Source organism: Chiloscyllium punctatum, chromosome 5, assembly GCF_047496795.1.
Source record: "Chiloscyllium punctatum isolate Juve2018m chromosome 5, sChiPun1.3, whole genome shotgun sequence".
NCBI lineage: Eukaryota > Metazoa > Chordata > Chondrichthyes > Orectolobiformes > Hemiscylliidae > Chiloscyllium > Chiloscyllium punctatum.
In genome coordinates, this window is record NC_092743.1 from 6,301,566 (window position 1) to 6,314,659 (window position 13,094).

A 13,094-nucleotide genomic window follows, 5' to 3' on the forward strand; every position below is an offset into this window, starting at 1 on the left:
GTCGGGCCATTTCAGAGGGTAGTTCAGGGTCAGCCACATTGTCCGTTGGTCTGGAGTTACATTTGGGCCAGACTGGGTAAGAACGACAGATTTCATGAAAACTAGAGGCAGGAGTGGGCCCTTCAAGCCTGATCTGAGATTCAACACAATCAAGGCTGATCATCTAACTCAGTTCCTGCTCTCTCTCCCCAGACCCTTTGATCCCTTTAGCCCCAAGAACTGGATGTAACTCCTTCTGGAAAACATTCAATGTTTTGACCTCAATCACTTGCTGTGACAGAGAATCCCACAGACTCCCCACCCTCTGGGTGAAGACATTTCCCCTCATCCCAAAATGGCCCACCCCATTTCCTGAGACCGTGACCCCCTGGGTCTGGACTCCCTGGTCACCGGGAACATCCTTCCTGTGTTTACCCTGTCTAGTCCGGTCAGAATTTTATAGGTTTCTGTGAGAGCCCGCCCCCCCCATTCTTCATTGTCAATGTGGAGATAAGGTTTACTAACAATGCAAATAAAGTCTCTGAGTTATAAGAATAAGTAGGAGCAGAAATATGCCATTGGGCCCCTCAAGCCTCCACCATTCTACAAGAGATATGGTTGGTCTGATTGTTGTATGAGTTCGTCTTCTCTGTCAGCCCCTCATAATCCTCGACTCCCTCCTCAATCAAACAACAATCACTCTTATTGAGCCCTTGAACATATTTCAGCCTGAAGGGAATTCCAGTCTCAAACTTCGCCGTGAAGGAAGAAAGTCCTCTCCATCTCAATCCTCGTTGTGGTCTGAAACGAGCTCCTTGGGAGCACATTCAATGGAAACCGTCGACGAGGGAAGTGGAGGTCAGCTCTGAGGAGCCTTGACTTCAGCAGTCACACGCTGGGACTCTGCTGGGAGGTCAGAGCATCAGCAGCTGAGAGGATGTTGGCTCTGTAACCTTACTATTGTATACACTTTATTAATAACTGTTAGTTAGTTAGAGAAATCTTAGACAGCTGGCCTGAGTTTGTGTGAAGATTCAATTATGGCTGGCCTTTGTCACTCATATATCCGAAAAGCATGGAGATAAGATCATCCTTGAACTCATAGATTTCTGACTCAGAGACAAATGTGAGCCGTAGCTCTCCGTGTCTCTGGCCTTTCAAACCCGCCTCAACCTATATTCCTCAGCTGTAGTCAATCTGCTGTTGGACATCTGTGGTTGTTGTTAATGATGCATGTTGAGGGGCGATATCTGCTCAAATTGCAATTACATTGCAACAAAGCCTTTGGCAATGAAAGGAGTGAAACTGCAAAGACCTTCGCATTGGGACCCAGTCAGTAATGAGCAGTATCATTACCAATCCCAAAATCACGCCAGAAATTTGCTGTCTATACACATCACAGTTTCAGGAGGAATATCAAGGCTGAAGTGAGGGCCCAGCAGAGATTTACTGGAATGGGAACAGGGGAAGGGGGTGGGGCCCATTCATCAGGAGACACTCAACGTGCTCCTCGGAGCAGAGAAGGTCAAGGGGAGATTTCATCGAGGAGCTCAAAATCACCAGGCTTTTTAAGAAAACAAACAAGGGGAAATATTCCGATCCGGCAGGTAAACCCAGAGGAGACAGATTGATGATGTATGGTCTAAACGTCAACCGCAATGTGCATTTACATAGCACCCTTAATGTGATTTCAAAGCAAGATTTGACATTGAAGCACATAAGATGATGTTAGTGATGATGCCCAGAATTGGAAGGAGGTCGGTTTTAAGGATAATCTCAGACAAAGAGAGAGACAGAGACAGAGAGAGACAGACAGAGAGAGAGAAACAGAGACGGGAACAGACAGAGAAACAAATTAGAATTAAAAGAGTGGGGAATTTTTTTTAACATTCATTTGTGGGACATGGACATGTCTGGCAAGATTGACATTTATTGCCCATCCCCAATTGCCTGTGAAGTGATGGGTCTTGCTCAGCAATCCCAGGAGGCAGCTAAGAATCCACCACATGGCTGTGGGTCTGGAGTCACATGTAGGCCACACCAGGTAACGACATCAGATTTCCCTCCCTAAAGGGTATTACTGACCCAAATGGGCTTTTACAGTTATCAATGATAGGTTCAGGATGACTATCACTGAGATTAGCTTTCAATTACAGATTTTTTCACTGAATTTAAATTCCACCAGTTGCTATCTACTGAGTGCAAAACATTCCAAACCATCTAGAAGCATACATGGGAACCCCACCCCCTGCAAGTTCCTCTCCAAGCCCCTCACCATCCTGATTTGGAAATATATCACTGTTCCTTCAGTGTCGCTGGATCAAAATCCTGGAATTCCCTCCCTAAGGGCATTGTGGGTCTACCCACAGCACATGGACTGCAGCGGTTCAAGAAGGCAGCTCTCCCTCACCTTCTCAAGGGGCAACTAGGGACAGGTAACAATCATTGTTCATGCCAGTGACATCTGCATTTCATGGACTTAATAAAAACATCCCCCTCTACTTTACAGTTCGAAGAACACAGCTCGAAAAGGTGATGGTGTAGTCAACCATATAAAAAACACCTGGACCTGGAATAAGATGAATTCATGCTGTTACTAATCTTAACTCAGGACAAAGAGGAGATTGTGGTCAGTGAGGAAGGATATGTGCGAACAGGAAAGTTATTTTAACAAGAAACTTCAAAATAACCTAATATTAACAGAGAAACCCTGGAGTGTTTGTGAGCCAGAATTGCTAAACTTGATGCATGACTGCCTCATGGCTCGATACATGAGAGAAACTGCCAGTGACAATTTTCATCAGAGCCCGGGATTCATAGCAAGACCGAGTTAGCGCACTAACAGAAACACATGACCTAGGAGCTCAGGGGGACAGGGACCACAGAATGATTAAGTTTAATGTGATTTGGGATTCCAGAGATCGCCAGAGAACAGGAGCAAGATTTATAACTTCCCGAGAATTCATTTCAACAAAAAAAAACCCACCAAGGTAACGCACACAAGCAAGTTGACTTGGTGGAGCTGGCACCCAGAATCAAACTGAGAGCTGCTCAAAAGGTGCACAGACACAGACAGAGTGAAGGGAGATTTGCTACAAACAGGACAGCAACAGCAGTAGGCCATTCGGCCTCTCAGGTGAGTTCCGTCATCCGATCAGGTCATGGCTGACCTGATGGTGCCCTCAACTCCAATCTTCCTGCCCCACTCCCCGTTATCCTTCAGTTAACACAGAAGGAGGCCATTTGCCCCGTCGAGTGCCTACTGGCTCACAGTGGAACAAACCAGCCAGTCCCACTGCCCCCCCCCCGTTCCCCATCATCCCCTGCAAATTTCTTGCCTTCATTTCCTTTTGAAATCCTCTCTACTTCTGTCCTGGTGGGCAGTCGGATGCACCTTATAGACACCCACTTTGTTGAATGGTTCTCTCTCCTCACCTACCCCCTCCACCACCCCCATACCTCTTGCAAAAGCCCTCAGGCTGAACCCTGCCTTCGGATGGGACAGCCAGTGATAGACCTTCATTGACCAGCCCCAAAACGTTAACTCTGGTTTCTCTCCACAGATGCTGCCAGACTTAGTGAACTTTCCCAGCAATTTTCTGCTGTTGTTTCTGATTTCCAGCATCCACAGCTCTTTAGGTTTGTACTCAGAGACCGCCACCCCCCACCTCCCCCACCATTGCCATTTTTTTTGGGAAGACCAACCAGATCTCGTGAGGGATCAGGTAGCGATGAGGTCAGCAGCGAGCGACTGGCAACAGCCACTGTCCAATCAGAGGTTCAGCAGCTCAGCAGTGCCACTGTGGCGGCTGCCGGAACTGCGGGTCCTGGAATCGAGGAGTGAGCCAGCCTACTGGGAGATCAGGTTAGGTTGGGATTCACTGGGTGGGGTGTCAGTTTGGGGGGGGGGGGGGGGGGGTGTGTGTGGGGAATCACAGACAGGGGAGTGGCTTCTGTCAGGACCCCACCCCTCAGGTTTGCTGTTGACTTCTCGGATCTGTTGCCAAAGAGCGCTTAAATTTGTCCCTCAGTCCTTGTCCCATTACCTTGTACAATCCCTGTCGTAATCATGTACACATATACATTAAAACATAGAAATAGGAGCAGGAGGCCATGTGGCCCTTCAAACCTGCTCCACCATTCAATATGATCATCCAACTCAGTCCCCTGTTCCTGCTTTCTCCCCCAGACCCCTTGATCCCTTTAGCCCTAAGAACTGTATCTAACTCCTTCTTGAAAATATCTAATGTTTTGGCCTTCACCACTTCCTGTGGCAGAGAATCCCACCGGCTCCCCACTCTCTGGGTGAAGACATTTCCCCTCAGCTCAATCCAAAATGGCCCACCCCTTATCCTTAGACTGTGACCCCCCCTGGTTCTGGACTCCCCGGTCACCGGGAACATCCTCCCTGTCCAGTCCGGTTAAAATTTTATAGACTTGCCCTTAATTTTAAAATGCCAGTGAATATAGTCTGAGCCAATCCAATCCTTTTCCATACGTCAGTGCTGCCTCCCAGGAATCAGTCTGGTAAATCTTCACGTCCCTCCCTCCATCGCCAGAACATCCTTCCTGGGATAGGGAGACCACATCTGCACACAACACTCTAGGCATGGTCTCACCAAGGCCCTTGTATAATTGCAGTAAGACATCCCTGCTCCCGTACTCGAAGCCTCTCGCTATGAAAGCCAACATCCCATATTCCTTCCTCGCTGCCTGCTGCACCTGCAAAAGCCTACCTTTTGTGACTGGGATATAAGGACACCCATGTCCCATTGCCCCTTCCCCTTTCCCCAATTGATCAGGTAACAACCGAGCTTCCTGTTTTTGTTCTGAAAGTGATAACCTCACATTTATCCACCTTATTCTGTACCCACCAATGCATTTGCCCTCTCACTCAGCTTGTCCAAATCACATTGAAGCATCGCTGCTTCCTCCTCACAGGTCACCCTCCCACCCAGCTTTGTGTCATCTGCAAACGTGGGGACATTCCGTTTAGTAATTATACACTGTGAGTAGCTGGGGTCCCAGTACAGGTCCCTATGGTACTCTACCAGTCAGTGTCTGTATCACTACCAATCTCCCCTCAACCTTGGCTGCTCCAAGGAAACCAGCCTCAGTATCACCATCTTACCTTCATATCAAACATAAACCCTCACCCCTGCAGCAATTCTAATAAATCACCCCTGAACTCACACAAGGGCAGCAGGTACATGGGAACACTACCCCCTAGCCAATGTCCTGTACAACGGCAACATCCGCTCCCAACTTCTATACTTGATGTTCTGACTAATGAAGGCAAGTGTGCTAAACACCTTCTTCACTATCCTATCTACCTGCGAATCCACTTTCAAGGAGCTATGAACTTGCACTCCAAGGTCTCTTTGTTCAGCAACACTCCCTAGGACCTTACCATTAAGTGTGTAAGTCCTGCCCTTAATTGCCTTTCCAAAATTGAATTGAATTGAGTTGAACTGAATTGAGTTGAATTGATCCAAATTAAACTCTGTTCACCATACCCCTGCCCATTGGCCCATCTGGTCAATGCCCTGTTGTACTCTGAGGTAACCTTCTTTACTGTCCACTGTGCCACCTATTCTGGTGCCATCTGCAAACTTACTAACCATGTTCACATATTCACATCCAAATCATTCACCTCAGTCTTGAACCTATCTCCTGTCACTTTATATCTCTGCCCTCTTGTTCCAGACTGTCCCACAGGGGGAACATCCATTCCACATCCACCTCCCCCCTCGGGTTTCCGACACCCCTCACAATGTACCATTGTGTGAGCTTTCCTGATTAGCTGCTGTACCTGCGGACTAACCTTCTGTGCTTCGTGTACAAGAACACCCAGATCCCACTGCATCCCAGAGCTCTGTAATCTCCCACCATCTCACACCCTTCCATCAGTGCGAGGGTATACACCAATGCAGATGCTATCTCGCCCGTTTCAAGAAACACAAGAAACCGGATGTGGAATCCTCCACTGGGCTGCTCGTGCCATCCACCCCTGTGCCCTGCCAACCCTGACCCTGGCAGCAAGGAAAGATTGCCCCCACCCCGGTCCCTGCCCCCTTGGAGGGGCATGGGGATTTGATGTGTAATTACCTCCTCTGGTTGCGGGGAGCTGCCTTTGGGCATTGGTGAGACCTGGGGTGTTTTCAGGTGATGGTTACTGTCAGGCCTCGGCTCAGCGTGGACGGTGCGGACATGGTTGTGGAGTTCACTGTCGGATTCAAACTTCACGTTGCAGTTCAGGCAGCGGCTCTTGGCCGGCCCACCCTTGCCGTTGCCGGGGCTCTGCTCCGAGGCCTGCTGGGTGCCGTTGAGGCTGGTAGTGCCCACCGTCGGGCTGGCGAGCTTGGTGCCGTTGACGCAGTGGGCGCAGAGTCCGTACGGTAGCCCATTGATGTCCAGCTTGACCAGGTCCTGCTTGGAGTGGAACTCCTTCAGGCACGAGGCGCACTTGTAGAGTTTCTGCAGGGGCAAGCCGCGAGGGGCGGGCTGGGGGTTGGGGCAAGCGCCCGTCTTCTGCATGTGGAAGGTGCCGTGGATCTTCAGCTCCAGGGTTGAGGTGACCGTCTGCATGCAGACCACGCAGCGGAAGCCAGTCAGCGAGTTCTGCAGGTTCGGGTGCATCTGGCAGTGCTCCAGGAACTCCTCCTCGCACTTGAGGGGCAACTTACAGATGCGGCATGTGCCCGTGTCCAGACTCTTGCTGTGGGTGACCTTGTGCTCGGTTAGGGTCAGGAGGGAGGGGAAGCGTTCACCACAGATCGGGCACATGTAGTGCTTCACCGGGCCCAGGTGGGTCTGGGTGTGCTCGCGGAGCCCGCCCTCCGAGAAGAAGGTTCTGGAACAGATGTTGCACTTGTAGTTGCCCCTGATGAGCTCGGCCTTCTTCTTGACGATGGCGCTCTCTCCTGGCCGGATGTTGTGGTCCCGGAGCTGGTGGTTCTGCAGCAGTGAGTCCATGGTGTAGGCCGCGCCGCAGATATCGCAGGCGTACATGGTCTCCACCCCATCCACGTCCTCCTCGCTGCCCTCGTGGCTGTTGTGCGCCTCCTGGTGGTTGGCCAGGAGCTGCCGCAGCTCTGCCTCATCCTTGTGGGCCTGCTCACCGGAGCCGTTAGCGCCGCAGTCTGAGGCCTGGCCTTCGAAGACGCAATGCTTCTCCCTCAGGTGTTTCTCCAGCAGGATGATGGCGTGGAAGGCCTTGCTGCAGAACTTGCAGTTGTACTTCTTGCTGTGGCTGGTCACGTGGCACTGCAGCTCCACCTCGGTGTCGAAGGCCTCGCCACAGAAGATGCACTTGTGGGCCTTGCCCTGGTGCTCCAGGTGGTGGTGCCTGACGTGGAGCTGGAGTTCGGTCTCAGTACGGAAGTCCCAGTCACAGGAAGTGCAGCGGAACACCTTGTTCTCGTTGCTGTGCTTGACGGCCAGGTGGAGCTGCACGGACACCTTGGAGTCAAAGACCTCCTGGCACAGCGTGCAGCGGAAGAACACGAAGGTGTGCATCTCCAGCAGGTGCTTGTGGAGATCCTCCACGGCGGTGAACTGCTTGTCGCAGCTCTCGCACACGTAGTAGGTTGAGGTGATCATGAAGTGCACGGTGACGTGCTTCAGCAGGGCCTCCTGGGAGGGCACCTCCTTGTGGCACTGGGGGCACACTGCAGCCTTGGCGGCGCCCGCGTGGGTCTTCAGGTGGGCCTGGAAGCTGTCGAAGGTGGTGAACGTCCCCGGGCACTGGTTGCAGCAATACTCGCCGGCAGGCTGTGAGGGGGCGGTGCCCACTGCACCCTGAGGCCCCTTGGCCGAGGACTGCTCGGTACTCAGAGGCGAGAGGGGGCTGGTAGCGCGGCTGGAGCGTTTGCTGCCGTGATGGAGGTGGTGGAGGTGGTGAAGGTGGTGCAGGTGGTGGTTGTTGTGGCTGAGGGCCAGGGGGATGTTCTTGTGGTTCTCCTTGACGTGCTTCTGGAGCTTGTGGACGTTGCTGAAGATGGGCGAGTTGGTGCAGTAGGAGCAGGAGAAGACCTCCACCACAGCCTCCTTGGAGCTGGTCAGCAGCGGGGAGTCAAAGCGGGCAGCGCCAGGCTCAGAGTGGACCTGCTGGATGTGCTCATCGAGCGAGGCCTCGGTCAGGAATCCCATCAGGCAGTGCGGGCAGAAGAAGGCATTACTGTCCTTGGTCAGCAAGCTGCCGTAGCTGTGCGCACAGCGGATGTGCTCCTGCAGCCCATTGATATCGCTGAGGGCCTGGGGACAGAAGTTGCACTGGTAGAGCAGGGCCGGGGTGGTGCTGGCGAGGGGAGGGGAGTCCTGGAGACCCTCGTGGCTCTGCTGGAGGTGCTCGTTGAGGTTGTAGAGGGATGGCAGCACCTCCAGGCAGAGTTGGCAGGGGTGGGGCTGCTCTGGCTGCTCGGCGTGGGCACTCTTCAGGTGTGCCACCAGGCCCGACAGGCTCCCGAAGACCTGCCTGTGGCAGTGGGGGCAGCTGTAGCTGGCTCTCGGCCGCTTCAGGGCCGGGCCCCCAGCCCCGTCTGCTGGCGGCTGGAGCTCCCGCCTCTTGGTGCGGCCCCTCCCGGGCTGCAGGGAGGGGTCCGGAGCGGACGAGCTGTCCGCCGAGAGGTTAGAGTCGGGTGTGGTGCTGGACACCGAGGTGTAGCCCACCACCGTCACCGTGGACGGGCTGTTGCTGCGGTTACCGGGCTCTGAAGGGGGCCGCGGGCCGTCGGGGTTGGGGCAGGGTCCTCCCGCCGACAGGGGGCGCTCCGCACAGGCCCCGCAGCAGGACCCGGCCTTGCCCCGGGCGTGCGCCCGCTCCAGGTGAGCCAGGAGCCCCCTCTCCTCCGGGAAGAGGTCCGGGCAGTAGGGGCACTGGCAGCTCTCCCGGTCCTCGCTGGGTGAGCACTCTGGGTGGCAGTCGGCGATGTGTTTCTGCAGCTCCTCGGGCCGGTCAAAGCCCTCCTCGCATTGGCTGCACTTCTGGGAGTCGTGCAGCCTCCAGTCGTCCAGGCGCGAGAGCCCCTGCCCGCTCTCCTTGGCCTTGTCGTGGACCTGCATGTGCCCGTACAGCGAGCTGGAGGTCAGGAAGCCCCGGCGGCAGATGGCACACTTGTAGGGTTTGGCAGAAGTGTGGGTCTTCAGGTGGATCTTGAGGTGGTCACTGCGGGAGAACGCGGCGTCACATTCACTGCAGTGGTACTTCTTGTCGCCGGTGTGCAGCTTAACGTGGCGGTCACGGCTTCGCTTGTGTTTGAACAAGCGGCTGCAGAAGGTGCACTTGAAGGGCAGCTTGTCGCTGTGGCTCTGCTCGTGGTGCTTCAGGTAGCCGAGGCGACTGAAGGACTTCTCGCAGAATTGGCAAGGGTACGGCAGCCCAGGCACCCCCTCCTCCTCCCCAAAGTCTCCCGCGTCCCCGGGGTTGGGTGAGGCGTGGTCCTTGCTGGACGGAGACGAAGGGGGCCACGAGCAGGTGGGGTCATCGTCACCATCAGCACCATCTGCAAAGAGAGAGAGAGAGAGAGAGGAGACAGGTCAGTGAGGGATGCCGACTCCTCCCCACCCGAAACATGCCAACATCGAGCGGCAGCAGGTAAAGCAAACCACAAAGCAAGGGCACAAAGAGGTACTTGGTAAGGTGCCACGCAGTTAGCTACTTCATAACTAAGAGCCCATGATGTTGTATTGCCCCCAGTGTCGTATATTCCCAGTAAAGGGCAATTGACTCACTCATAGAGAGAAACGGGATAAGTGGGGCGTTTCCAGGATGACAACCTCTAACCAGTGGGATCTGTGCTGGGCCCACAATTATTAACATTAGGTAAAGTCACTATAATCTGAGAGGGCAGATCTCTCACTAGAGAGAGCGAGAGAGAGAGAGAGAGAGAGGTGGTGGTTTAAGCAGAGGGGAATCCCACAGCTCAGGTAAGGGGAGAGGTTGAGAAGGAGAGTCTGTCATGGTGACCTCAGCCGGTGCAGGAATTAAATCAACACTGTTGGCATCGCAAACCAGCTATCCAATCAACTGAGCTATAAACAGTCATGACTTGATGAGGAAAGGGAAACCTACTTTCGCCACTTTTGAGAAACAGGTGGAAAGGCAAATTTGAGTTCTTTGTTTTATTCATTCATGGGATGAGGGTGTCTGCGACTATTATTTATTACATTTATGGCATTTATTACCCATCCCTAATTGCCCAGAGGGCGGTTAAGAGTCAACCACATTGAATCTTTCTTTAGAATCCCTATAATGTGGAAACAGGCCCTTCAGCCCAACAGGTCCACACACTAACCCTCCGAAGAGTAACCCATCCAGACCCATTCTCCTACATTTACCCCTGACTAATGCCCTTAACCTACACATCCCTGGAGACTATAGGTGATCTGGCATGGCCAATCCACCCTAACCCGCACATCTTTGGATTGTGGGAGGAAACCATGCAGCTACAGGGAGAACGTGCAAACTCCACACAGACCGTCATCCCAGGCTGGAATCAAACCCGGATCCCTGGCGCTGTGAGGCAGCTGTGTTAACCACTGAGCCACCGTGCTGTGGGTCTGGAGTCACATGTAGGCTAGACCAGGTAAGGATGGCAGTTTCCTTCCCTAAAGAACATGAGTGAACCAGTTGGATTTTTCCCAACAATCACCAATGGATTCATGGTAATCCAAATTTTTATTGAATTTAAATTCCACCATCTGCCATGGAGTGATTCAAACCCAGGTCCCCCGGACATTACCCGGATCTCTGGGTTAACAGTTCGGCGATAATATCACTAGACTTTCCCACTAGGAATTGCAGCTGAGGGATTGTGTGTAGAAGTGGCTGTGGTTACCACCGAGAAGTAGATTGGTCTATGGATTAGAGACAAATTATCAACAACAGAAGCCTTTTGCTTGCCAATAACAGTTTGAATGATTCTCAGATAACTGAGCAGCCTGGGGCTGGGAACAAGATACAGAGAGAGTTGATCAGATCTCTACCAGCACAGGAGCTGTCTCTCTGTTCTCTGCAGTCAAAGAAAACTGGTTCATCTTTCCACAGCACAATAATAGCTAGAAGGTTAAGTGGGGAGGATGCCATAAAGAGTCTGCAGAAGGATATTGACAGGTCAGATTCATGGGTAAAATCTTGGCAGATGGAATATAATGGTGAAATGGCAGGTTTTCCCATTGGCAGAAAGAATAGAGGAGCTGAATATTATTTACATGGTGGATCAGCAAGACACGGGGATTTGCGAATCCTAGTCCAGGAATCACAAAAGGTTAGCAGCCCAAGATCAGTGGGTGTGGGAAGGCAAGCAGAATATTGGCCTTAATTTCAAAAAGAATGGGGACTTTATAAAACTGTGCAAAGCACTCATCAGCCCCAAGCGGGGATAAATACAGTTTTGGGCCCCTTATCTAAGAAAAGATAGATTGACGTTGGAGACAGTCCAGAGAAGGTTCACTTGGCTGAACTCCAGGTATGGAGGGATTGTCCTATGAGGAGATTGGGTCTATACTCACTGAGGTTTAGAAGAATGAGAGAGGACCATAACAAAAGAAGATTTTTACTCAACTTGACAGAGTAGATGTAGAAAGGTTGTTTCCTCTTGTGGGAGAGCCTAGGAGCAGAGGGAATAACCTCAGAGTAAAGGGTCGCACATTTAAGACAGAGATGAGGAGGAACTTCTTCTCTCAGAGAGGAGTGAATTCTTTACCTCAGAGGGCCGACGAGGCTGGGGTATTAAGTATATTCAGGGCTGAGGCAGACAGATTTTTAATCAGGAAGGGGAATCGAGGGTTACAGGGAAAAGCCAGAAAAGTAGACTTGAGGATTATCAGATCGGCCATGATCTCATTGAATGGTGGAGCAGCTTCGATGGGCTGAACGGTCTACTGCTGCTCCTATGTCTTATGGTCTATCAGGGGCCATCAATATTCTGACAATGAATAAAAAACATTTTGTCCTCTCTTGTACTCATCAGGACTATTTTTGAGAATACCAAGTCAAAGGGAAAAACCCAGCGTTAGTTCTCTCCTTGAGCTGGTATTCTTGCAAATTGTCCTGATGACCAGAAGAGGGAAAGCTGAGACAAAGCACATCTCTATTCAGCAATACTGGTGTTCTGTAATACTGAATGAGTATTCAGAATCTGATCAGAGGAGAACATAGAACATTACAGGCCCTTCGGCCCGCAGTGTTGTGCCGACCTCCTAGCCTCCTGAAAGATCAAGCTAACCTACATACCCTTCATTGGACTAACGTTTTCATGGTGTTCGCGTGGTGTAAAGCAGAACCTGATCATGGAGGCCATAAAGGTAAGACAATCATTAATGAATCCCATCAGGAGACCCTCCTTCTGCCAGGGAAGGGGGGGGAAATATAGAGATCGCTCCCACAGTGAGTGGTTGAGGTGAGCTGTGTTGATCCATTTAAGGGCATGCTGGACAAATACAACACTGAAAGGAACAGAAGGATCTCATGAAAGGGTGAGATCAAGGAGGAGTCAAAGGACAGGTGTGGAGTGAAAACACTTTGCCGAAAGATCGACAAGAAGGGTTTCTGGAATGAGAAACTTCAGCGATGAGGACGGGTGGAGGTAGTTGGGACTGATCTCCCTGGAGAGAAGGCAGCTAAGACCAGACTTGAGAAGGGCTAGATACGGAGAAGCTGTTCCTGCTTGTGAACAGATCGAGAATCAGGAAAGACAGACTTAAGGTAATCGGCAAAAGAAACAAAGGCGACCTCTGAGGAAAGGCAGTGAGGGGTCAGGATCGGAAAGACGCTGTCTGGGGGTCTGCTGAAAGTAGGCTCAATCGAAGCATTCGAAAGTGAGGTAGGTGGTTATTTGAAAAGGGAAGAATGTGCAGGGGTACGGGGCGGGGGCTGGGGTCTCTCAGAGCCAGTGCAGACATGATGGGCTGACTGGCCTCCTTTGGTGCCATCTCAATTCTGTCATTCAGTGGGCCCTGCCTGTGAGCTGTAAGTGCTTTATAGCACTCAGGAAGAGCTTCATAAAGAGGCTGTGGCCACAGGCACCTGATGAAGGAGCGTCGCTCCAAAAGCTCGTGCTTCCAATTAAACCTGTTGGACTCTAACCTGGTGTTGTGTGATTTTTAAACTTTGT

General features: G+C 51.9%; 1 protein-coding gene across 5 annotated transcripts in view; it reads right to left on the minus strand.

The window, feature by feature from the left end:
* Positions 1-13,094, minus strand: part of znf521 (zinc finger protein 521) — a 603,804-nt gene that overhangs the window by 276,302 nt on the left and 314,408 nt on the right. For all 5 annotated transcript variants that reach the window (XM_072569704.1, XM_072569705.1, XM_072569703.1 and 2 more), the window contains one exon: positions 6,088-9,482. In XM_072569704.1, coding sequence (XP_072425805.1) covers positions 6,088-9,482 — 3,395 coding nt within the window. The remainder of the gene's footprint in view (positions 1-6,087; positions 9,483-13,094) is intronic.